Below are 27,873 nucleotides of genomic sequence, written 5' to 3'. Positions count from 1 at the left end.
CATAGTAATATACTATATAAAGAAAATAATCAGAACTAAAATGTAGAAAATAGGGATAAATTAGGCAAAAAATGATTAAATAAATAATACATTTAAACATTTATTATTCCTTTGCACAAAATAGAAAAAAATAATGAAATATTACACCAAATTTTTAACAAGAGGCTAAGGGCCACATCACTCACTTGAGCAACAATACTAAGAACTCTGATCAAATCAGCATTACAGTGAGTAAGTGCCTAAATCAAGCAGTATCAAAACCAATATCTCTTGACAACTAAGAACTAAAATAGATCTTGCACAGAAAGTTAAAAATGTGCCAATTTTATTGACATATTCTTTATCGTAGATACCCTTTTGTTGCTTTAGTAATTGTGAGAAAATTCGTCTCTACTCCTTTGAAAAAAAATCCTGCGTTTCTGGCTACACTTTTCTTCAGGTAATCGTGGCTTGATTAAAGCTATACACGCTATAATTTGCGTCAATTTTGAATAAAGTGGAAAATGTATGTGTTTGATTACTAATAAAAGTTACCTTTATGCTGTTAATTTTAATGCTCAATTCGATCACGTAACAAATATATCAAATATTAAACAATAAAAAATATTTATTTTCCTGCCAGGAAAGTAATGCCTCCTCGTGAATATCAATCTATCACGTGATATCGACAGCTAAATTTAGCCTATCATACCAAAACTTGTGAAGGGTCAACATCTTCATAATTGTGATAGTTTCACAAAGGAAAGGATATTTTCAGTAAAGCATAAATTTGTCCCATATACGAGTACAAACAAAAGAAAAAATTACAAGCCTGTGAGTAGATATAAATACTGCCTTTAAAAAAATGACGTAGACCTGTGTTTTTCCCCTATGTGCTATTTATAGATACTATAAGTGTTAGAAGTAAGGGTATCGTCAGGCACGTAGCATCGTTTTTGAAAGTGGGGGGGCCAGACTCATCCAAAAGTGGGGGGGCCAACTCCCTGGTAATTCAATAACTTCAATTTCACTCTTCATTTCCTTATTTTCATAAAAAAAATTTACACTCCCAAAAAGTGGGGGGGGGGGGGGGGGCCAACTCCCTGGTAATTCAATTTTTTATATGTAAATTTTAAAAAATTTGTTGCTGCGAGAAAAAGTGGGGGGGCCAGGCCCCCCCTGGCCCCCCCTGATGCTACGTGCCTGATCGTGAATGACAAACGTATTTTACTCATTATACATGTATGTATTTCAAATTAACAACTGTTCAGCATATTAAAAATCAAATTAGATATTTAATTTAGCAAACAATAACGACTACCTAGTTCTCCGCGGACATGCGCAATGAGGTCGGTTTGCTCTTCCTTTATCAATATTCATGAAAAGGTATATTTTCCTGGCAGGAAAATAAACAATTAAAAATCTATATCTTTGTAACGAGATGGAATTCACCATTGTAATTTACAGATTAAGGATAACTTTTATAAATAGACAAACACATGCTTTTTCACTGTCATTCAAAATTGACGTAAATTATAGCGTGTATAGCTTTAAACTTAAATTTAATATGAACAACCTGTATTTACACACAAGTTTGAGCTTTTCTGGTTGAATGCTTTTCCAGACAATTTAAACACAATATTTCTATATTTTCCTATGTAAAAATTTAACAAACTTGAATCCCTTTCCCCAAGTGATACTTTGTACCAAGTTTGGTTGAAATCGACCCCGTGGTTCTGGAGAAAATGAAAATGAGAAAAATTTACGACAATGACAGACACAGAGATTCAAAACTCTAACAAATGAAGAATGGTGAGATTCTTTGATTTGAGCTCTAGACAAAAACAACTTCAGGTAATGTGAGCAAGCTCACAAATGATACCCTCCGCTAAGAAAAATCATTACTCAAAGTTTTTTTCTATTATAGAAAATAATGGATTCTCTCTATTTCACCGTCCATATTCTATATATAACAACTGCTTTATTTTTAAAAATTGTTAATGCTAATAATATGAGTGCACAAATTAATTTGTTTCTTTAAATTCACTTTTATGTCAACTTAATTGTTAATGCATGAAGACATCTGCATCCTCTTGAAAATAAATATGACTGGAATCAAACGTTAATCCACATGTCAAGCAGCCATTAAATCTTTTGAAATTTTGGAATACCGAGCCATATTTTTTCTCCAACCAAAAAAGCATTTTCAGAGAAGTGGGCAGGAGTGAGAAACTAAAATTTAATTTTATGAGGCAAAACATATGCAAGCTTTGTGTCAAATTTTAGCTTCTTATCATTTCCATTATTACAAAACAAAACACAGACAGCTGGAATTATGCATTTTTAAAAACATGATCTTTAACTTTCCTAAATGCCTTGGGTCAATGTCATTACACAATAAGCAATATTTGTGTGAAGTAATAACTTCTGATGTTTCTCCATAAAAAGAAACACAAATGTTGTACTTTTCCTATCTCTGACCTTGCCCTAATGACCTTGCGTCAATGTCACCCTAAGGTAATAAGTAATTTTTGTGTCAAGTAAGAACTTCAAATTTTTCTCCATAAGAAAGATACATACAGGACACAAATTTTGGACTTTTCCTGCCAGTGACTTTGACCTTGCCAAAATGACCCTGAGTGAAGGTCATGACACACTCTTTGGTCTTCAGCAATCTTTGTGTGAAGTAAGAACTTCCAATTTTTCTGCCCCCCCCCCCAAAAAAAAATATGGACCAGACACAAATTTTTCACAGACAGATGGACGGATGGACAAGGTGATTCCTATATAACCCATCAAACTTCATTTCCAGGGTGTATAAAAAAAAACTAAAACAGCATGGGAAATGATGATTGTTCAAAATAAATGTGTTTGCTGCAATTTGACATTTGTATAAAAAGCTTTAAGAGTCAAGATTTTTTGCACAAATTACACAACAAAACACTAGACTCCGAAAGTTACACAATGTCAATTTCTAAAACACAAATCATCCTTTTAAGATTGGAACATGCAAACAAGAAGTTCCATTAGTTCCCTAGGCTAATTATACATTTTACTAAAAGGATCACAACAGTTTAACTTTGGTATCCTATGCTATTGGTACAATCCACTAAGAAAATCACAGCAGTTGCATCACATAATACCCTTATCAAATGATAGTCCTCTGATGAGAGGGTCAAAACAGGTAGCCATAGTATCATATGCTAATTATACAGTCAACAGAGAATATCACATAAATACCCTCAGCTATCTAAATACTATCAGTCCATCTATAGCATCATAACAGTTACATAGTTTTTGGTACTACACTACACATGTAAACCGCAAACGTCAACTTTCACCAGTCTTCCTTGGCCTGAGATGATCAAAGGTTTAAATTCACACACTACTGATACAGTGGCCTGAGAATATCATAACAGTTACAACATATAAGTACCTGGAGCTGGTGATACAGTTCCTTTAGATGATAACAACAAGTTAACATTAGTTCCCTAGGCTAATGATACAGTCTACTGAGAGGAACAGAAGATTTTCTTCAGATAAAACCCGTTTAAGGTGGCTCTATACACCACTTACGCAAAAAAGTAAATCTGGAAGCATGCAGTTCCGGCACTAGCTGATTTAAACTGAGGCAAATTGTATGGGGACCGCTCTTTTAAAAAAAAATGTTAAATGAATAGTCTTTGATTTAATTTGTTAATTGGAAAAATCATTACTTACAAGTAATGAGACACCTTCCCGTTTTGTCGCATTATTTATCATAAAAAACAATAAAATCAAGTATAATTTTTTAAATAGTTTCTTTCCGATTTTCGGTATATTACAGCGTAGCTCAGTGGGTTAGTGGGTTCACTACAAATCTGAAATCATCTACAAATCAAATCTGGTCATGAGCTTGAATCCCGTTCAGGACAAGAACATTTTTAAACGTATTTTTTGGTTGAATACTCTAAAAGAAAGTTCTAAACCGGTGAAAGTATTTTAATTATACTAATATACTTTAATTCACATTAATATTAACAGATGTTCCTAACCATCATAAGGGGATGAGAGGGTGGCTTTGAATTTCTCTCTGGTTGGGATACATGAATCCTATTAGTTAATTTTCCCCTTTATTTATTTGACTTTAGGAAATTTTCTTTAACTCAGAAATGAAAAGTCCCCAAGATGTTTGGGCCTTGGGACTTAGGAACTATTACTCTTACCTGAGGAACTTTCATACCAAATAAAATTTAAAATATTTTTTGGGTTTATTTGCAATGATTTTTATTCAAATTTTTTATGTCACAGTTATTAAAATACATTCTCTTATCAAGCAGCTTTTTCAGATGATTTGTCAACAGAGTAAGAAAATATGAAAATTTATGTTTTAGGGAAATACTAAAAAAATTGCAATAATAAAATTTTTGAATGTTAAGAAGTTTTATATTAATTTTTAGGTGTCCGAAGGAAATATCCATCATATGACAAAAACATTTCTCTCAATTTGTTAATAGCTAGCTTTTTAAAAATAATTTTACAAAAACACGAAAAAACATTTGAAAATTCTTTTAAAATACCTATAGCATCCCTATCATCATTTTAATATTTGATAAGTATATGTTTTGTGGTCTTCTATTGAAAATTGGAATAAACTGTGGGTGTATAGAGCCACCTTAAAAGATACATGTAATAATTTATATAATACTTACCTGCAATTGTTGGTAGTGGTACCACTGGGTAGTGAAAAGTGTCTAGAGACATGGATCGACCTATAGACCTACTGTCGCTGCTGGCTAGTCTTCTTGACTTGAAGGGGAAGGGGGCAGGGTTTCAGATTGCCGTTGGCCGTCTGCCATGCCATTTGCTGATAAAAATTGAAAATGGCAGAAAAAATATAATAAAGCAGCCAAAAAGGCCTATATTTTAGATACTGATTAGAAATAATGGCTGATCAAATTCATCTCCTAATAGCCAGCTATGCTAGGACTATGTACAATGTAATATTTTTGTTACATTCCGCATCTACAGATTCGCCAGTCGATGAAAGTTGCGCATTTATTATTAATCTTTTGAGCGCTTATTTAAATCAAATACTAATATGATATACCAAATGATAACTTAGAATAATGTCCTCAAAGAAAAAGATAGTGATCAAAGCTGGCAGTAGCCAGCAAATGCTTTTAAATTTTTTCAATTCAAAATTAAAAAGCGTGTTTATTACCAAGTGTGACAGTGAGGAGGATGCTGGAATAAGAGGCCCATGGGTCACATTGCTCACCTGAGCAACATTAGACATTATAAAATCAGCTTCATTGAGTTATATACAAAATAAATATGGACAATGTAGTCTAACAGATCCTGTATTTAAAAAAAATCAATTTTTTCCCCTGGATATTCTGTTTATCATTGATCCCTTTTTGTCAAAGTATTGTCATTCCACATATTGAGCTTTACGGTTCTCAAGAAGATCTAAATCAAATGGGATATAAACGTACATCAAACTTGTGAAGCCCAAGAATTGTCCAGGGGCCAAATTCTTAACAATTTTAAAGAATCAACAATATGTTGAAGTGATTGCACATCATTAAAACCATAAATTATAACATTTGAGTTTTGGTGAATTTAAAATGTTTACTTTTGTAAAATTGGACCCCCCATGTGACTCCACCCTACTACTGAAAAATATAATTTGACAAATTTGAATCTACACTATCTAAGGTTGCTTTCACTAATGTTGCACCTTTTCTAAGAAAATGGTTTTTTTTAGAAAAAGATTTTTCTCAATATATTCCTTTGTAAAGATTTAACCCCTCCCCGTTGTGCCCATACCCTTCTCCTGGGGATAATAATTTGATCAAACTTGAATCTACCCTACCTGATGATACATGTACCTCACACAATATACAGCTTTTCTGGCGAGTTGTGTTCTAAGTAGAAGATATAAAATAAAGTTTCTCTTTATATTCCTATGTAAACATTTGACCCCCATTGTGGCCCCACCTTATCCCCATGGACCATGATTTGAACAAACTTAGATCTGCAATTTTTTAGGATGCTTCCACACAAGTTTCAGCTTTTCTGACCTAATGGTTTTTGAGTAGAAGATTTTAAAAGACTGTGGCCCCACCTTACCCCTGGGGACCATGATTTGAAAAAACTTGAATCTGCACTATCCAAGGATGCTTCCACATGTTTCATCTTTTCTTGTCAAATGGTGTATGAGATGAAGATTTATAAAGATTACCTCTATATACTCAGATATAAAACTTTGACCCTCTCCCCCCACCCCCAATTGCGGCCCCACCTTACCCATGGTGATCATGATTTTATCAAACTTAAATCTACACTATCTGAGGATGCTTCCACACAAGTTTCAGCTTTTCAGAAGAAGATTTTTTAAGATAAACTCTATATACACCAATCTGAAAATTTGAACCCCCCCTCCCCCCCCCCCCCATTATTAAGGCCTGACCTTACCCCCGAGGACCATGATTTTGAAAAATTTTAATCTACACTATCTAAGGATGTTTCCACACAAGTTTCAACTTTTCTGGCCAATTGGTTTTTGAGAAGAAGATTTTTTAAAAAATCACCAAATTTTCGATAAATCCTCATTATTTCCCCTTAAAATATGGCTTGGCCCTTTAATTTAACAAACTCCCTATAACCCAATGATGCTTAGTGCCAAGTTTGGTTGAAATTGGCCTAGTGGTTCAGGAGAAGAGGTCGAAAATGTAAAAAAATTACGCATAGACAGACCAGAGATCAGAGGTGAGCTAAAAATACATCAAGAGTCTGAGACAATCACACGTATGACACACACAAATTTCAAATGGCATGGCTCAGTCTATATCGTTGGCTATGCTATAATGAGAACACCAATACTATGACATGTACCAAGACAAGTTCCTTAAAAGATCACATTTAATCATAAGACCATCAAACAGCTATGATTGTTCCTAGTCTACCAGAAAACTTGAAAAAATCACAAGACAAACAACTGTCTGGAAAACACAGTGCAGTTACAATTGCATTAAAAACAATGTATTGGATGGTGAAAGAAGGTTCAGCTTTGACACAATTCAGATCTCCTTTAAACTTTTTTAAAGTAATGGAGTTAAAGACCTAGAAATGCTGAAAGTGTCAATTTCACCAGCTGTAAATTATGTAGGATAGCTCTTTGTACCAGCAGCAGAGAACATCCCCGCAATGACGGAATATCAGGAATTGCTCACAAGTCTCTTCTACTACTTCAACTATTCACCATCAGGGGTTCAAAATTCCTCAAGCCCGACGTCCCGGACTAACAAATTCCGGATCCGGACTCGGCATTTAGAATCGCCGAAGTCCAGGGACTTGGCATTGTGTCTTGCTTACCTTTTTTTAAATTAAAAAAAAAGTTCATACAATTAAAAATAAATCAAATTCCATCATGGATTTAATAAAAATGTGTTAATTTTTGGCATTAATGAACACATAAGCATTACAAACATTTCGGAAATACAATCCATCTTTTTATTTTCCATTGCGGTATGACCTGCTTTTACACATTTTCTCATGTTTCTCCCCTATGACAAACGGCAGTAAGTTTGTTGAATTTTGGATTTACGAGCAGTAATATACGCAAAGGAACGACAAATGAAAGACCCTGTGAGGAACATGAAGCCGGGGGTGACTTGAGGTGTGATAAAAATAATAGTTCCTCAGACAAAACTTATGAAAAGAAAAGAATTCGCGAATTCCAGAAGCCACTGGCGTGACGATAGGTCGTGGCTTTAATACAATGATATAAATAAAACATAATTTCAAACATACAGTTTTTATTCATTGCAACAAATTAAAATAAATAGTTTTAGTGATGTTTAGGTTGATATAATTTTATCTATCAATCATGACAATGTGGACTTGGGAATTTCTTCCTCGGACTTGCCTAAAATTTACTCTCTAAGTCCTGGACTTGACCATCATAAAAAAAATTTTGAACCCCTGCACCATACCCAGTAGATTCACAGGATGTACTAGATTCACCTCAGTTGAAAGTAAAGGAAATACACTTGGTTCGATAGCTTCATTTTTAACTGCTTTGGAGACAGTGCACAAGTAATAAAAAGAAGGTAGCAGATAGATGACATCCTAGTACTGCTGGTTTATAAACATCAAAAGTATTTCATTTATTAGGATCAATTTACTGTACGTAAAGGCATTTATGGAATATAAATTGATAATTTATTTTCATTTCATTTTGAATTGTTTTAAAGGGTGTTGTGATTTGTTTATTTATAGATGTTTAATTACCTTGTTTAACTTTGCACAGACAACCCTATTTAACCCAAAAGTTAAGATTGAAAAAAAAAGGTACTGTGGTTTCATCAATATTTGTTGAATACCAATTTTCAGGGGATTTCGTTATTATGTTCCTCCATGAATGAGTGTTACTTGAAATGCAATTTCTAATAACATTTTGTTTTAATAGGGTCATTGGCCACGAATTTGCATATCCTTGAAACTGTGATTTTTACTTTATCCACAAAAATTGATACCCTTGAATATTAACTCTTAAACTGCGTACAATTTATCTTTGTTAAATAAGTCGTGATTGGTCAGAAATGAATTTGTCACCTGATCAGAAAAACTAATGAGAGGGACAGAGAGAAATGTTAACTCAACCTATTTATAGCATTATTTCCCATATATAGCATTGGAAATCCCCTAAATCCAAGCTTAGAAGTGTGATAGATATTTTGAGAAAACAACACATAGTGAAGATGGCGGACAAAGACAGCAAGAATAATTCAAAGTTTTTTGGGGATTTTTTGAGAATACTAACGATACTTTTGATGTTCCCCAAATTGGAAGTGATACATCAGTTTCTCCTGTATCTACACAAGATCTTTCACTCGTAAATTTGAGCTCAAAATCAGACAGTGGAGACGAAGATCTAGCACGGCAGCCTTACTTGAGACAAGTGAAAAGCTGTCAGCAAACCAGTTTTTCTTTTATGTGAACTGTATCCATAATCCATGTCAACCCTAAATTGATAAACATTACCTAGCATATCCAGAGAAATGGAGAACCCAAAATCAATATTTTGCCCAAAAATGACAAAGTTCAAAAGCTGGTATTTTTTTCATTAATTATCAGAAATCAAATTCCTAGCAATATGCACACCTTTAATGATTGTACAATTGATCTGCAAAAGAACAACTTCTTATCTTGAAAACTGTAGGAGGAGTTATCCATACAATGAGGATACCCTTTAACCAGCTGCCCACCCACCCGCCTGCCATTTTCACAATGCATTTCAATAACTGGAGTTTTCTGTTGGAAAACCTGGTTTAAAACCAAACAAATCGTTATTTATGGAGGCAGTAGGTGCAACTTTTGAGCTCGGACCGTGGAAAATCAAACTTGATTTCTTTGTTAAATTCTTTACTGAAATCAAAGGCCGGAACGGCCACAAAGGCGTCGAGCTGACATTTTCTTTTATATAGAATATATATGATATCAATAATTTGAATTTCTCCAGTTCTCTACTAATAGTCGTATATCAAATAGTACTAGAATAAAAAATTAAATGAATTATGTTTTGTGCTGCTTTAAAAACAAAAATCAGTATATTTCCTTATAAAATAGGTAGTGATGCGTTTATAATACAATAACTCATCATGGATACAAATATCAAAGAAAGGACTAAGTGCGGTTTTATGCAATTTTTGCCCCCCAAAATCAAAGTTTTAGAAAGAGCTTTTAAATAAGGTGAAAGGTAGTTAAAATCATATTGGAAATAGAGGTGTAAAAGGTTATCGCCACAGTGACGTCGTAATGTAGAAATGACGTCATGAAGATTGCATTATTTTGATAAATTGATGTTTTGTAGCAAAATATGGGTGTTTTCCGATGGTTATTCGACTGGGAAACATCGAGCGCAGGCTTGCTCAAGTACCATTTTTTAGTATATGTATAACTATCTGAAGAAAAACATATGTTAAAATCGCACTTGAGCAGACCTGCGCTCTATACTTTCGAATGCAAAATATAGAGCAAAAATGAGAATATCTTCATTTGTTTGCAATTTTGCGGGAATAGGGTCATTTAGGGGACGTCATAGATAAACAGGGAGTGAGCAATGATGACTAAAATCATTATTAAAGTTATAGGCATCCTCTTTACAATGATTTGTGAAGATTTTATTTTTATACGATACTATTTAAAAATTGGTTGAAATCGGGGGCAGATATTTGACCATACCGCACATAGTCCTATCAAAAGTTCAAAAAAATATTTTCTTTCTGCTTTAAACAGTCTTTAAACAATTTTCACAGGTTCATAATTTGAATAATTAACAGTGTGTCCCTTATTATAATGATAAAACATACTTTTATTTATATCAATTCCCGTTTGAAACAAGATTACCTATGGTATGATTGTTTACAAACAAATCCACAACATGTGCTATCTAAAATGCTCGACCAAACCAACTGCATTTGTTAGTTTACTTAATATGCAATGACAAGAGAAGTAACTCTTGTTTATGTTTTACTTATCTCCCTCTAAGGGAGCTCTTCATCCTGTAAAGTTATTTTTAGTGAACGAGTTGAATAAAGCACATGGTCTAACAATGGTAGCAGAGCGTGGTTGAAAGAAAATTGGTGATTCCTAGTGTTAGAAACAGTGTAAGCGAGGTGTGACAATTAATTACTTGTTATTCAGAGTTTGATAAATGTGAAAAACAGTGGTGTTAGTGGACTGAGAAAATGTCAACAAAAATCAACCCCCCTTTGTACAATCCTAAAATCAAAAGTTATGAACTCTTCAAGCAAGAACTTTTAGCATGGAAAGAGGTCACTGAGTTAGATAAAAAGAAACAAGGTGTTGCTATAGCATTGTCTCTTCCTGAAAATGATGAGTCCCAGATAAGAGAAAAAGTGTTTAATCAGCTGAATTTGGAGGATCTCAAAAAAGAGACAGGTTTGAAAACATTGATAGAATTTTTGGACAAACATTTGGCCAAAGATGATTTAGCAGATAGCTTAGAGAAATTTGAAGACTTTGAAGATTTTAAAAGGTCTGATGGACAATCTGTCAATGAATACATTTCCATTTTTGATGCTAAATACAGAAAAATTGAGAAGAAAAATATGAAATTACCTCCAGAGATTTTAGCATTCAAATTACTCAAAAGATCACAAATTAGCAAAGAAGAAAGAATGATTGTTTTGACGGGAATGAATTTTGAAAATAAAGAAACTCTGTATGAGGAAGCTAAGAAATCCCTTAAAAAATTCAAAGGTGAAACTTGTGAAGGACATTCTTCTTCTACACCAATGTCCATTAAACTTGAACCAGCATTCCTTGCAGAGAACGAAGAAGCGCTGATGGCAGCTGGATATGCTAGAATGAGGAACAACAAATTTTATCGAGGAGGGGGAAGAAGTGAGCAGATGCGGGGCAGAGGATTTCAAAGTGGCCAAAGTAGAGGCTTTTATCGAGGTCAGCATGGGGGACAATCACGAGCAGGCAGTTCAGCAGTTAAAAAGAGTATGAATCCATCAGGACCAGATGGAAATGTGTTGACATGCAAGTCTTGCGGGTCATATAGACATCTGATGGCAGCATGTCCTCATAGTTGGGAAAATATGGCAAAAGTAAATGCATGTTCAACTGAAGAATTCGTACTATTTACAGGTTACCAACCAAAGGAAATAAGACACCTGGGGATGGAAGCTAGAAATTGTGCAGTCCTAGACAGTGCCTGCAGTAGTACTGTGTGTGGTAGTGCATGGATCAACACATACATCGATTCACTCAATGATTTGGACAAAAATAGAGTTAAGAAAACTGAAGGCAGAAAAATGTTTAAGTTTGGAGGGGGAACTCGTCTGAAATCTGAAGGAGAATTTGCAATTCCAGCTCGTATAGCAGGGAAAGATGTGACCATAATAACTGATGTTGTTGATTCAGACATTCCGTTGCTGTTGTCAAGAACGGCTATGAAAACTGCTGGTGTGAAGTTGAACTTAGAGGATGACACAGCGGAGATTTTAGGGAAAACAATGAACCTAAATGTGACCTCTTCTGGACATTATTGTATTCCCATAGATAAAGCAGAAATGATACCTGTTGAGGAAGTTTGCTCAGTCAGGATTGATGATGTAGACCCAAAAAAGAGATACTCAACTCTGTTAAAACTGCACCGACAGTTTGCGCACCCACCAAAGAAACGACTAGTATCCCTCTTACAGGATGCGGGTGCTTGGCGAGACAACTTTGACGAGGATCTTGAAAAAATAGAAGAGAGATGTGATGTGTGCAAGACCTATGCAAGAACCCCTTCACGGCCTGTTGTGTCATTTCCAATGGCGACTTACTTTAATGAGAAGGTGGCCATGGATCTGAAGTACTGGAGAGGAAAGTGGATCTTACATTTGATTGACATGTGGTCCAGATACACAATTTCCATTTTTATCCAGAGGAAAAAGACAACTGATGTCATTGATAAAATCATGTCTCACTGGATAGGGATATTTGGTGTTATGGGTGCAATTATGACAGATAATGGAGGAGAATTTAACTCTGACGAAATGCGAGAAGTGGCATCCATTTTGAACGTCAAAGTGTGCACATCCGCAGGTGAAAGCCCATTTCAGAACGGCTTGTGTGAACGAGTGCACTCCGTAACGGATATGATGCTAACAAAATTGGAACAGGACTACAAAGATGTAAATGAGCAGAGCTTGTTGTGCTGGGCTAACATGGCAAGGAATGTATTACAGATGTGGAACGGCTTTAGTAGCCACCAGCTTGTGTTTGGATGGAACCCCAATCTACCCAACATTATGACAGACAAGTTACCAGCTTTAGAAGGCCGTACAGTGAGTGAGACTTTTGCTAAACATCTGAATTTACTGCACAGCACCAGACGAGCATACGTAGAGGCAGAAGCTGATGAGAGAATCAGACGGGCATTACTGAACAATGTGAGGGCAGCTGAACAATGTTATGAAAATGGAGATTTGGTGTACTACAAGCGTGAGGGTAGAGACAGATGGCTTGGACCTGGTAGAGTTGTGTTTCAGGATGGAAAAGTTGTTTTTGTTCGCCATGGGGGAGTTTTTGTTCGAGTGCAAGCTGTACTCAAGTAGAAGAGAAGATATCAGACACTGAAACTACAGGCACAAATAAAGAAAGAACACCACACCAAGGAAAAGCAAGTGAAAAGCAACTTAAAAAGTGTACAGTTTCTGAATACCTGTCAGAGAACAAAGAGGAACAGAAGTTACCTTTACCTCCTCAAAGCAATTTTGCATTAAAAACAAATGACAACATTCAGTATAAGATGGGATCGGAGGATGAAAATTAGATAAAGGCAACAATTCTTGGCAGAGCAGGCAAAGCTTCTGGTAATAACAGAAATTGGTATAATGTAAAAGATGTTGAGAGTGAAGAACAAAAGAGCATAGACCTAAGTAGGCTCCCTTGGGAAAGAATCAGCAATGAATGTGTTAATTCTACAACATGTGAAAATACAAGCTGTGACAATATATCCCTAGCTAAACAAAATGAACTAGAGAAGCTCAAAAACTTTGACACATACACTGAAGTTCTGGATGAAGGACAAAATAGACTACTGTGGTTTCATTAATTTTCGTGGGTATCAATTTTCGTGGAATTTTTGAAAACCACAGTTTCAAGGATACGTAATTTCGTGGCCAATGATCCTATCAATACAAAATGTTAGTTGAAATTGAAATTCAGTGAACATTTAATTTCGTGGATCAACTTAACAACGAAATCCACGTAAATTGGTGTTCAACGAATATTGATGAAACCACAGTATCTACAAGATGGGTTATCACTTCAAAAGAAGAACAAGTAAGAGCAAGACTTGTAGCACGTGGATTTGAGGAGGAATTTGATATTCCAAGAGACAGTCCGACAGTTGGAAAAGGGGGTCTTAAGATATTTTTGACAATAACAGCAAGTAAATTCTGGGATGTCAAAACCACAGACATTAAGTCAGCTTTTTTACAAGGAAAAAAACTTAATAGAGATGTTTATCTTCAACCTCCAAAGGAAAATATCACTCCTGTAGGAATGATATGGAAGTTAAAACACTGTCTTTGTGGACTGAAAGATGGTGCCAGACAGTTTTACTTAAGTGTTAAAGAAGAACTTGATAAACTCGGCTTTGAACAGTGTAGCGTAGACCCGGCTCTCTTCTGCTATAGAAAGGATGGAAGGCTTCATGGAATCATCTGCTCTCATGTTGATGATTTTCTCCATGCTGGGGACGAAATCTTTGAGGGGCAGATTTGCAGGTTTCGAGAGAGGTTTTCAGCAGGAAAAATTGCTGAATGCCAATTTCCATATATTGGTTTCTACGTTAAGCAAACTAAGGAAGGGATAGAACTGGATCACACTAGTTACATGGAGAAGTTACAAAGTATAGAGATTGATCCCCTGAGAGCATATCAGAAGGAAAGTCAGCTAAGCACTGAAGAACAGACTGCATACAGACAGATCATAGGGCAGATCAATTGGGCAGTGCAGGGGTCAAGACCAGACCTTGCATTTGAAATGATAGACATGAGCACTAAGCTAAGAAGTGGAAACATGGCAGACTTAATCAGAGCAACGAAAACCATAAATAGGCTTAAAGACTTCAAAAGTATTCTGAGATTTCCAGCTTTAGATCTCACTTCAGTGAAGATAGTGACATTTACCGATGCATCTCTAGGAAACCTGAATGATGGAGTGGGAAGTACTCAAGGAGTCATTATCTGGATTATGGATAGACAAGGGAAATGCTGTCCCCTTTTCTGGCAGGCTAAAAAGATAAGAAGAGTTGTCCGCTCCACGCTAGCAGCAGAGGCGCTTAGTCTACAAGAAGGACTGGAGGCAAGTTTTTACTATCGACACATGTTAGAGGAAATTTTAGGAGTCCCCAGCAAATCCATTGAAATTTATGCATTTATAGACAATAAGAGTGTGATAGAATCTGTGCATTCGACAAAACTGGTGGAGGACAGGAGACTTCGTATAGATATCGCTGCATTGACTGAAGCAGTTACTCAAGGAGATGTGAGGAAAATTCAGTGGTGTTCTGGACAAAAACAGCTCGCAAATTGCCTAACAAAAGCAGGAGCAAATGGTGTATGTGTTTTGAAGATTCTTCAGACAGGACGGATGTTGCCAGACTTTGTGTTTTAAATGGACAGAATTACTGTTATTCTTAAACCAGACACATTCTAATTAATTCTGAACTTTTGTCATTTTTAGTTTTGTTTACCTGTACATTATGCTCAAAAAAGAGAAAAGTATAATTAATGTTAGTTTACTTAATATGCAATGACAAGAGAAGTAACTCTTGTTTATGTTTAACTTATCTCCCTCTAAGGGAGCTATTCATCCTGTAAAGTTACTTTTAGTGAACGAGTTGAATAAAGCACATGGTCTAACAGCATTATCGTGTTTTCTTATTGCAACAAAATCACTGGATAAGTTTATCGCTTACATTTATTTTGGAGACCGTTCCAGATAAAAAGTAAATTTACATATCAAATTTTATTTCTATCGGGCACAGTCTCCAATTAAAATGTAAGCGATAAACTTAATGACTTTTTAGTAAATGTTACCTTATTGTATTCACCCACCATTTTTTAGTTTCAGCAAATACTTATGCAATGAGTTGTTATAACCAGGGAGGCAAAGATGGGTTTTTGTACACAATTTAGTTGAATAAATGGAATAAAAATCTTGTAATACGTTTAATACTTAAAGGAACTTATTTCTTGTGAGCATTTTAAAGGCGGTGCAGTAAATTTACATATCAAATTTTATTTCTATCGGGCACAGTCTCCAATTAAAATGTAAGCGATAAACTTAATGACTTTTTAGTAAATGTTACCTTATTGTATTCACCCGCCATTTTTTAGTTTCAGCAAATACTTATGCAATGAGTTGTTATAACCAGGGAGGCAAAGATGGGTTTTTGTACACAATTTAGTTGAATAAATGGAATAAGAATCTTGTAATACGTTTAATACTTAAAGGAACTTATTTCTTGTGAGCATTTTAAAGGTGGTGCAGAGCATTAATTTTTGGATTGCCAATCCAGACGATCGCTAGAAGGCTGCCGAGCAATAGCTCGAGGCCTTAAAAATTGTTTGAAATTTTGGTGAGAGAAACCAATGCATATGCCGCAAGAGTCATAGAAACCAATCCCAACCATCAGTGGAAAGATGTAAAACTTGAGGAAATGAAAGCATTCTTGGGAATTTATATGTACATTTCCGTGATCAAAATTCCAAATTATTCCATAGCATGGATATATGTGGCCATTTGGAAATCCATCCATCTCTGAAATTATGACTATATCCAGATTTGAACACATCAGTAAGCACTTTCGCTGCAATGATGCGTCTCAAAATCCCCTACGAAGAGCTCCAGGCCATGATATTCAGGCAATACCTACCTGCCAAACCCACAAAATTCGGTATCAAAACAGCTATTGCCATGAGTTCCAAATATATACTGGAAAAGTAGAGGGTGGAATACCAGAGAAAGGCCTATAGGAGCAAGAGTGGTGAAAGACTTTACCCGAAGGAAAACAACAAGTCAAAGAGAGAGGTCATCAATACCAACTGTCTAAACAAGCTTGATGTTTAAAGAAAATTCTGTATTGAACTGAGAAACAAATTTACAGTACTAGAAAACCTCGAGCAAGAAGAAAATCAATGGAAGAATATCAAACAGGCCTACCAACAAACTGCTGAAAAAACTTGTAAATACAGAAAGAGAGCCAGGAAATGGTTAACCAAAAACACCAAGAACATTATCGAAGAACAAAGCTGAGAGAGAGAGTAATTTGAGCTTTTCTGGCCTAATAGTTTTTGAGAAGAAGATTTTTAAAGATTTTCTCTATATATTCCTATGTAAAACTTGATCCCCCATTGTTGCCCCACCCTACCCTGGAGACCATTATTTGAACAAACCTACACTACCTGAGGATGCTTCCATTTCAATTTGAGCTTTTCAGGCCTGATAGTTTTTGAGAAGAAGATTTTTAAAGATTTTCTCTATATATTCCTATGTAAAACTTGATCTCCCTCTTGTGGCCAATCCCTACCTCCGGGGACCATGATTTGAACAAACTTGAATCTACACTACTCGAGGATGCCTCCACACAAGTTTAAGCTTTTCAGGCCGAATAGTTTTTGAGAAGAAGATTTTTGAAAAATACCAACAAATTTTCAATAACTCTCAATTATCTCCCCTTTAAAGAGGGCGTGGCCCTTCATTTGAACAAACTTAAATCCCCTTCACCTAGTGGTGCTTTGTGACAAATTTGGTTGAAATCTGCCCAGTGGTTCTTGAGAATAAGATGAAAATGTGAAAAGTTGACGACGACGACGCTGACAACGCCGACGACAGACAACGGACAAATTGTGATCAGAAAAGCTCACTTGGGCCTTTGGCTCAGGTGAGCTAAAAAAAAACTTTGCCTCTGCTTTTTTCATGTACATCTTTATATTAATTTTGAACACATCACTGCCCTAAAAACTATTTATTGTTTTGATAATTTAGCTAAAATAACCAAGGATAACTTTCATCCATGCTGTCAATCTGCACTTAGAAATCTTTAAAACGCTTTGATAAGTGGTGTTTTCTATTGAATTGTTACAAGCGTTTTTTAAACTCTGATTTGTAAAGACTCTATTGTTTAAACCAATTACGGTTGATAATCTGGATTTGGAATAAAAAGTGTTAGGGTCGGCGCATAAAAAATAGGGTCGGTCGGGTGTGACAATCACTGTTCATATCGAACACACCCGATTTTATTTTTCCCATAATTCTTTGCAACGTGCTTGGCCGACCCTAACAATAGGCGCTAAGTTATACCCGGCCGAGCTGTCCAGCAATTAAGACGTGCTTAGTGTGTGAAGGGGGTATCGTGTTAGAAGCCTGTGTGGCATGTTTTAGTTTCACAAGTTCAGCATTTGACGCGGACACGGATAGCTGACCGTGGTAAGTATTTATTTAGTTTGGTGTAGTTTATTTGTAAATTTTTGCCTTTTTATTAGTATTACGCAGTCGTCCTATAAAGTCACCTTGACCATTGTTCACTGTAGAGTTACCTGTGTGTTCACTGATGTGTGACTTTAGCGAGAGTGTTTAAATGGAATTCGTCTTTTTCTATAGTACAGTTTTTGCTATTGCTGTATAAAGAAACGGTGATTTAAAGGGCTATTTTCTATGCGTTATTTTATTTTACAATTTATTGTCACTTTTTCCACTTAACTACTTGGGCGGAAGTGCGTCACCGGAAGTCTCAGACGCCATATTGTTTACTGTAAACAAATAACTTAGTTACCATATACTTACAATATTTTGAGATGTTGCCTTTAATATAATACTATTTATACATTATCATAGTTTGATACTATCAGTGAGATACTTATATGATGTATTATACAATATTGTTTTTATTATGGTGTTATGGTGTCACTTGTACACTTATTGTAGTGTCATATTGTTGATGTTGAGAAGATGATGATGTTATGGTGAAGTCGATGACGATGCGATGTTCATGTTGATGACGACGATGATGTTATGGTGATGATGACGACGACGATGATGATGGTCATGTCGATGATGATGGTGTAGATGATGTCGTTCATGGTGAAGTCGATGACGATGCGATGTTCATGTTGATGACGACGATGATGATGGTCATGTCGATGAAGATGATGTAGATGATGTCGTTCATGGTGACGTCGATGATGATGAAGTAGATGATTATGGTGATGACGATGATGTCTATTATGATTATGGTGTTGTAGGCGATGGTGTTGACGATAGTGTCGATGATTATGATGGCGATGGTGATGATGATGATTGTGGTGACGAAACTACTCTAGTTGTGGTTGTCCGTAGTTGGTCCAGGACTACAGCCCCGGAGATTCGGACACTCTTCTAATTTATTTTTGGTCATTTGTATAAACATCATATTTTTTCTTGTTGAGTGAAAGTTGTGTGAGTGTTTGTGTGGTTTAGTGTTTATATTTCTATCTTTTCTTTCTTTCTCTTATTTTTTTTGTTATTAAATTTTGTTAAATTTAAGATGTCTTGTTGTTGTTTGGAGTAGCCTCCGCTCATCCCGTTACAATTGGTGGCAGCGGTGGGATGAGTTGACTCCTCCAGATACTACAAGATATCTTTATAAGTGAACAGTTGCCAAGGTTTATTTTATTTTTCATTTTTTGATCTCTTTTGTAGTACATGTAAGAGCAAGTGTAGGTCGTTGTTTCCTTTTCCCTTGGTGAGTACATTACGTTAGGCAGATTGTTTTGTTAAAAGTTGAGAAGTTAGTCCCTTTATGAGATAATTTTGAGGTAAGTTGGTCTGTCAGTCAATGCACCATGTCTACTGTCAAGGAGATGCTGGAGCTACTTGAAGTGGGGACCAAGATGGGGATGAAGGATGAAGCCCTTCAACAATTCGTGAAGGACGAACAGGCCAGAATGCGGGACGAACGTGAGAAACATAGAGTCGAGAGACAGGAGGAGAGAGACCAGGAGGAGAGAGACCGCGACTTCAAACTACAGATGGAGAAAGAGCGCGCCGCAAGAGAACATGATGAGCGAGAGCACGCCCGATTGAGAGAACATGATGAGCGAGAGCACGCCCGATTGATAGAAGAAAAGAGACATCAGCAAAAACTAGAAGAACTGGAACTTGATCACAAACTGCAACTCGAGAGATCTCACATGAAGCCGAGTGTTGTGACTAAAGAGGAGAAAGAAACTTCTCAAGTGATAAAAGGACCAAAACTTCCTCCGTTTGAGGATTCGAGAGACAACATTGACGCGTACATTCAAAGATTTGAGATATACGCAACAACGCAGAAATGGAATAAAGACACGTGGGGGACTCATCTTAGCGCATTACTCAAAGGAAAGGCACTGGATGTGTTCGCAAGACTCTCACCCGAAACAGCACTTGATTTCAACGAGTTGAAGAACGCCCTGTTGAAACGATTTGACATGACGGAGGACGGTTTCCGCAAGAAGTTCCGATTTTCAAAACCAGACGGAAGTGAAACTTTTATGCAATTTTCTACCAGACTGGACAGTTACCTTGAGCGGTGGATTCAGCTGTCTAAGACTAACAAGACATTCGATGATCTGAAGGACTTGTTCTTACGTGAACAGTTTTTATTGTGTTGCTCGAAAGAACTTGCCTTATTCCTAAAGGAGAGGATTCCTACTTCGATCCAAGACATGGCGCGATACGCGGACCAGTTTGCTGAGGCCAGAACAGTGACATCCTCTTCACTTACGCAAAAACCGCTCTTTGACAGACTTTGCCTCTGCTTTCTTCTTGTACATCTTTATATTAATTTTTAACACATCACTGCCCTATGAAACTATTTATTGCAATGATAATTTAGCTAAAATAACCAAGGATAACTTTCATCCATACTGTCAATCTGCACTTAGAAATCTTTGATAAGTGGTGTTTTCTATTGAATTTCTATTGAATTGTTAAAAGCTTTTTTTGAACTCTGATTTGTAAAGACTCTATTGTTTAAACCAATTACGGTTGGTAATTTGGATTTGGAATTAAAAGTGTTAGGGTCGGCGCATAAAAAATAGGGTCGGTCGGGAAACCAGACACACACATATTTTTTTTCTTTGGCCTAATTCAGTGTGACAATTTCATTAAGTAATAATTTTGCTAACAAATGAGTCCAAATTAAATATTGTAGGCCTAAAATAAGGTGCCAAAAAAGGAAGAAAGAAACGAAATTGCCTCTATTTATAAATATATGGAACTACAATTGACTAAGTTCAGTTTGATTGGCTATTTCCTTGTGCAAGACTTTTAGATCTAAGCCTGAGTGAGCCACTTTATTTGACTGACCTCAATACTGATCCTCCAACAAAAGAAAAAAATAACAGTAACCATCAAATCCTTGACATCAGGAAAAGCAGCAGGCATAGATAGGATTAAGGTAATATTTGCGGCTTGCATTTTTTAGAGGTTGTACCAAAGTTACATACCATTTGGTTCACTATACTAAAGTCTTTTTTCTCATGATATTCAAATGAATTTTGCCCATCCTGTTTTATAACTACAAAAGGTCAAAGTTCATGATTTCCAATTTTCATTTTGATGAAATGTAAACAATTTCGTGAAAATATGTACATTTTATATGTGACTATTATGTGGGTTATTTATGCTTAAAATGTTCAAAAATAATATCACTATTAATATCATGATTCACTTTTATTAATTTCTGATGAACTATCTAAAAATAGAATAAAATGCAACAAAAGTCTTAATTTTGGACTACTATTATGTAAACGAAAACATCTTATTTGAAACGTTTCCAAGTCCACCGATTTCAGGAAAAACGTATCTTAGAATATGTGTAATCTGATGTTTCTAAAACACTATTCAATACCATATGATGCGGATTTAGTTTTCGTGGAAATTGATAAAATGCTTGTGTCCTCTTATTTTTTCATTGAAACTAAAAAAACCCGCGAAATAAAAAAAACTGAAATCAATTATGACGTCATATAATTTTTGACATCATAACTGAAATAAAGGGTAGTTGGTGTTACGTCACAATGAAAATGTGTGAGTTGTCTCCCTGTAACCGCAAACCTTACCTTAAGGCAAAACTCTTAAAGGTTGACTTGACATAAGCAACCAATAGTCTTGTAATATAATTCTTTTTTCATGCATTTTTACAGAAACAAAAGAATTTATGATATAATTTATATTTACTTAAAACAAGGGTTGTATTTTAATTGAGTCTGCTTTTTTCCGTGTGATTTGATCTGCAGGCTGAAATTTACTTGGCAATCGACTAAGGTGTGAGGTAATGAAAACAATGTTAACAAATTGTACGCGAATTTGTATCTGCGTATTTATTTATTTAACTTGTATGTAATATAATTTGTGTTTTAATGCATCATTTTTTTATAGAGAGAAATTAATTTACGTTAGCTTTTATATTTACTTAAAACAGAGTTGTATTTCAATTGAACCAACTATTTTCCATGTGATTTGATCTCTGGTTGAAATGTTCACAGCGATCGGCTAGGGTGTTCAGTAATGAAAACAATATTAACAAGACAGAGAATCTATAGATCATTTAAGCACATAATTTTTGTTAAAAAAATTTAGCTGATCATTTTTATACATTCTATAAATGATGCAGCGATGATTTTACAACCCAACATCTGTCAAGTATATCTTGATTTGTACGTGTTCTTCCTCAAATTCTGCCATTATCAGGTTAAATGTGAAGATCATTAATGTCTCACACAAGGAATTAATTTCACTATATGTTACTATATACCTTTAATTCAGTAAATAAATTAACTATACTTTCAGCATATAATTCATGAACGAGAAATTTTAGTTAAATGCTTCAAGAAAAATTTTAGATTAGAAAAATAACGCCTTATGCGGTTTCTAAGAGAGATAATTGAGAGTAAACATACCTACCCCTAAATACACGTGGGTTCCACATGTTGACAAACAGGCTCAGCACCATCCAGGAAGTTGCATCATGCCCATCTAAAAAAAAAATTCCATTGAAATTAGTGTGACAATTCCAATAATTCTCCTCGCCACTGAGTCCAAAATCAATACTATAGTCCCTAAATAAGGTGCCAAAAAAGGAAGAAAGAAAAGAAATTGTCTCCATATATATGGAACTACAATTGACTAAGTTCAGTTTGATTGGCTATTTTCTTGCGTAAGACCTTTAAGACAACTTAAAGTTTATGAAATTTAATGAAATTTGCAGAAAATGTCTAGTAGGTATCTATCTCCTATATGCTAGTGTATGAAAATCTACTTTTGACCCTAAGGGCTTAAAAAGTATGAGATAACTCTTCTTAACAGATTGCTGAATTCTGGAGTAAATTTCTGTTAAAACTCAATAAAATTTAATTAGTGAGATATTGAGAAAAGAGCTTGGAATGAAATGAAACCTGAAATGTTAGAGTTTATGTGTATGTGCTTTAAAAAAAAATTAATCTCTAATTGGACATTTTCGGATGGGTGAACACTTACTAAATAGCGACAACGATTTGTCAGTATGGAACGCATTTATCACTAAAAGTGTATAGTGTCATGCTGTAAATTTTAGATTTGCCGGGTGGTAGTAAATATAAAATTTACAACATGACAACTTGTAAACTTTAATTGTATTCAGTGAATACAATTAAAATTTACAAGTTGTCATGTTGTAAATTATGAATTTATCGGGCGTTAGTGAATAGTATTCACTAACGCCCGATAAATTCATAATTTACAACATGACTATAGTTTTACGAAATGCATGGCGTTTACATCTCACCTTGCGCTCGTTTTTATGACCGAAAAAAAAAGCGTATAAATTATTATCTTACCCTAGGTATATATGGGTATACATGGTTCATTTAGATTTTATGACAGCTTAATATACTAGTACCGTAAGTATTTTGCACACATATAAAAAGAAACCGCCCCCCCCCCCCCCATTCCTCCCCAACAAATAAAACAAATGAAAAAGGACAATATACATGTATTGTTTTATTCATGATATAACTAATACTGCTCTTTTCTATTGACAAGCCCTGCTGTTATTTCCACAACAGTAGACAGCATGGATCTGGGATGTCGCCAAACACTGTTCAGAGTTTTATAGACTTTCAGTTTTGCGATTGATCTTTCTACAATTGATCTGTGTGATGATATAATTCTGTTGTATATTCTTTATTTTCGTCTAACCTGTGGTGTTTCTCTATTTATTTGCTGTGAAGTGAACGGAGTTACAATGGGGTAACGGTTTGGGTAAATTTTATCGGCAAGTAAAATGCACTCCTCGGGAAAGGGAAGTTCTCTTCCGGCAATATTTGGTAGAAGGGCGTACTGCTGGGCATCATTTTGATGACCTGGAAATCCACATTTGATATACCGTATTTTACCCAAATTGTCAACTATAATCTGTGCATGAATTGCATGAAAATGTCTATAACCTGAATAATAAAGTTCTTGGGGCTCTGTCTTCGGCCTGTATATTTCAAAAGATGTTCCATCTATTGCACCTACTGCAGATGGCAATTTTTGCCAAACATTCAGCATTTGTCTCCATTCGTTTACAGTTGGCCAAGATACAAATTGATAACAATATACATGAAATAGCTCGATAAGAGATGATAGCTCCTCTTTCACCGTTGTTACGCTAATGTTAAATAAAGATGATAGCATATGATATGTAGGGTAACATCTCAACCAAATCAAAAAGAGCAGTGCTCTGTTGTTTGGCGTAAGCAGGTGACGTGCTGGGATTGCATCTCCCTGAAATTCAAGTACATTACGAACAATATCAACGAACGAATCAGGACTTTCGCCAGTTATTTCATAAAATGAATACACGTGTGTACAAAACAATTTAAAAACATCTCTTCCACTCCAAAGCACAGGTTCCGATGCACACAGACGGTGACGCGCATCTAGAAGCGGATCAGGTGGTGGGATCAACATTGAAATTAGTATGGGGATAAATTTCTTCAGTAGTCTAGCAATATCAGGCGGGGGCAATGTAAGCGCCGGAACGGCAGCCATGACAGTTTCCCTCGTCTCTTCCATGATTTCTTTTAAAATAGAAGAAAACACTTTATTAAAAAGAAATAAAATTAAAATTTGATTAACCGAGGCAGATATTCATAAAGAGAGATTTAGCACATCGAAACATGATCGTTATTTGGAAATTTTGTCCACCATACTCTCGACCCAATGAATTGTGACGAACCCTCACATGGCCATTTTTATTGTCATTCTAAAGCGTGTAGAGCATGGCGACAGACATGGACAGTTTACCAGATATATCGGATGGTAAGTTCTTTATAGCATTCAATAATAAAGCTAACATATACATTTTTCAAAAATATTATTAATACATTTACAAAATTTCAAAATAAACCTTCTCATTTACCTGTTGAACTGCTGGAGAGCTTCGAATAACAACACGCGTGTTCGATTCACAGTGCGTTTCTTCGAATGGATTTTAAGGCGGGGGGGGGGGGGGGGGGGGGGGGTGTCAATAAACAATTCTCACAATGCTGAAACTTTATTAAATTCAATGTTAAATAAGTTTCTAAGAACATTACAGCGGTATTTCCTTTGATACTGATGCCTATGATTTTTTTAAATTGAAAATTCTATTCTATTTCTGTGAAATTACCAATTTATGACATTTGATATTTATTTACCGGTGACGCGTTATGAGATATTAAATCATTCTGTATATTTCAGATGAAGACCAACAAACGATTGTTTGGAAATTAAATTCAAGAAAACGAGTTTCCATTTCTAATCAAGAAGTTTTGATGATGTTGAGGCTATACCAACTTCACCCCTGCTCGTGGAAAAACATAATCGGAAATATAAAAGAAAATGTACACCAGCTTCCATCTGATGCACAAAAACTTTATGAAACAAACACATTAAAACAACTAAAAGATCGACTTTGTAATAAGCTATCGAAGCTTATATCAACTCCAGAAAAAAATATTCTAAATACTGAAATCAGGTAAAATATTTATTTTTATTGTACATTTTCAATACTAAAATTAAAGATGTTATTACAGTTTGATAAATGTGAATTTTGTTTACATTTACGGTTTTATTATAAACTCAAACAAAATAAGCCTCTAATATAATTATCATGCAATTGAAAATGCCTACTTTCATTTAGGACAGAAGTAAAGAAAATCAAAGAAATTGAAAAGGGGAAATCAAAACCAGACAAAAGAAAGCAAGAGCGTGATTTCCGCGAAGAAATTGTGGCAGCGATATCATCTGATGATGATCAAACACCAAATTTAACAAAAGTAAAGGAGAAAAATGTACAGATTGATAAGCAGGTGCGAAAAGATAAAGAAACATCGTCACCGCAATGCTGCGTACAAGAGGAGAATGGCAGAGGTGAAAAATCAGCACCCCCGAAAAGCAAGAAGAGGCCTCTGTTGGAACTCGTTAGGGAAAACCACTTGGCTTACAACAGCTTTATAACTAAAAAAGTTCCGAAGTTATTAAAAGCATTGGGAGTTAGTTCCGACGAAGATAGCAGTTAGCTTTCCTACGTGTTACATGCAGCTTTCAATAGAATAAAATGTAAAATCATTTTGTGTTGTAATTTATATCTAAATTTAATGGGCTTTCAGTGTATGATTGTAAACTTGGACATAACATATTTATTTGCCAGATTAAAAAAGTACAGCATTTCAAAAATAAATACTAGTGTACGGAATGTCGAATTTTAGTGCTTTGATGGTTCCGTACAATTTAACGATAATAGCAAGTCGTAGTAAATGTTCACCCAACCGAAAATGTCCACTAATAGACATTAAATAGCTAAAAAAAAGGAAAATGACTTAAATATTGGAATTAATTAGCAAAAAGTTGTTAATTTTAATTCTAAGACAAATTGAGACAGAGACTAAAAAAAATGGTGCCAGAAGAGTCTTAAATAATGTACCTTGGAGCTTTGATAATGGTGGTCACTGATTAATGGCTAGTGATATAGATAAGAGGTTCTTAAGCAATGGGGGGTGATGAGGCTTTTCAATCAGTCATTAAAGATGGGGTTCCTCTTAGACGACATTGCGGCTCTAAAATGATGAAAGTTTACAATACTTAAAAATTTGCACCACACACAACATCATTTTATAAGAAAAAGTCTACAAGTGTACAGTTCAATATAAATCATACCAAAGAAAGGACCAAAGTGGCTGCATCAACATCAGTACAAAAAAGAAAACATTCCTCACAACAAGGGCCAGAAAAGGACAGGGACCACCAGCACAGTACAGTGTCTATGTCCTATAAGAAGGCTGAGTAAAGAAGAGTTTCAGGATGTTGTACAGCAGCAGAAGGATGGAATATTCACAATAAGCGATGCTGAGCGTAGAGGCAGTCAAATGAAGATTTTGCGACCCGGGCCAAGTGAAGTGCAGCTGGTAGACTCCTACATGGATGCAGAGTCACCGAACCCCAATTCCAGACTTTTCAAAGTGCTCCATCAATAAAAAACTGCTAAACTATGGAACCATGCATTTAAAGAGCACTCACAGAAATTCCTGGACTGTGACAGTTCACTGGACTGGAACAAGCATGGGGAGGAAAAGAGAGGCCTGGCATGGATCCTTTCCATTCGATGTAAGAAGTGCCATTACACCAGTCACCCTGAAAAGCTGTACGAGGAAGTCAGTCGATCAGGAAGGGGACGGTGAGCCGCACAGTTTAATGTTGCCATGGCTGTCGGCCACTTGGGTACCGGCCTTACAACAGAGGGCATGCGTGGTATGCTTCTTTGCGCAAACATCGAACCAGCATCAGCCACCAACATTCATCAGACCTGCAACAAAGTAGGCAAAATCATCACTGATGTGAGCAAAAACAGCATGAAGAAAATAAGGCAGGACATTCAAGAGCTTAACGAGAAATGTGGACTTGCCAATACACCTATAAGAGCGGAAGGAGATGCCCGGTATAGCAATGCCACCTTCAGTGCGATAGGGAAAACACCATTCCAAGCTGCCACACAAGTTACATACACATTAAGTGAAAATGTTACCAAGAAGAACAATGTTGTGGCAGTGTTTTGTGGCAATAAACTGTGCAAGAAAGGCACCCATCTTAGAGCCAAGGGAAAGGAATTTACCTGCCCCGGACATGAAGGCTGCACTGCAACCATTCCTCCAGAGACCACCATTAAAGACAAAAAGAGATGGGCTGCGAAATGCATCAGTGAGCTGCAAAGTGATGACTGTCCACTCATCATTTCCCAGTTCACCAGTGATGGAGATAGTGCTGCTGCTTCCAATGCATCTGAAAAGCAAG

The 27,873-nt window shown here is 35.7% G+C and overlaps 2 protein-coding genes and 1 long non-coding RNA gene across 3 annotated transcripts in view; 2 read left to right on the top strand and 1 right to left on the bottom strand.

The window, feature by feature from the left end:
• LOC105336028 (alanine--tRNA ligase, cytoplasmic) overlaps positions 1-27,873 on the top strand; it is a 609,144-nt gene that overhangs the window by 226,391 nt on the left and 354,880 nt on the right. The window lies entirely within an intron of this gene.
• On the bottom strand, positions 3,316-27,873 carry LOC136273993 (uncharacterized). The gene is made up of 6 exons (XR_010712233.1): positions 27,695-27,873; positions 26,743-27,388; positions 26,510-26,642; positions 22,482-22,557; positions 4,671-4,825; positions 3,316-3,839 (listed from the first exon to the last, which is right to left on the bottom strand). It is a non-coding gene; the product is annotated as an uncharacterized lncRNA (long non-coding RNA).
• LOC117686229 (intersectin-1-like) lies at positions 17,766-20,369 on the top strand. The gene is made up of 2 exons (XM_066077664.1): positions 17,766-17,988; positions 18,487-20,369. Exon 2 carries the CDS (start codon positions 19,383-19,385, stop codon positions 20,367-20,369), a length of 987 nt encoding a protein of 328 aa, XP_065933736.1. The 5' UTR covers positions 17,766-17,988; positions 18,487-19,382.

The sequence above is a fragment of the Magallana gigas genome, chromosome 3 (genome assembly GCF_963853765.1).
Source record: "Magallana gigas chromosome 3, xbMagGiga1.1, whole genome shotgun sequence".
Classification (NCBI taxonomy): Eukaryota; Metazoa; Mollusca; class Bivalvia; order Ostreida; family Ostreidae; genus Magallana; species Magallana gigas.
Note: the sequence above shows the minus strand (reverse complement) of the source record. Positions and strands in the feature narration are given on the sequence as shown.

Excerpts from the sequence above, each read along its gene's own strand:
- LOC117686229 (XM_066077664.1), top strand. The coding sequence starts at position 19,383 with ATGTCTACTGTCAAGGAGATGCTGGAGCTACTTGAAGTGGGGACCAAG.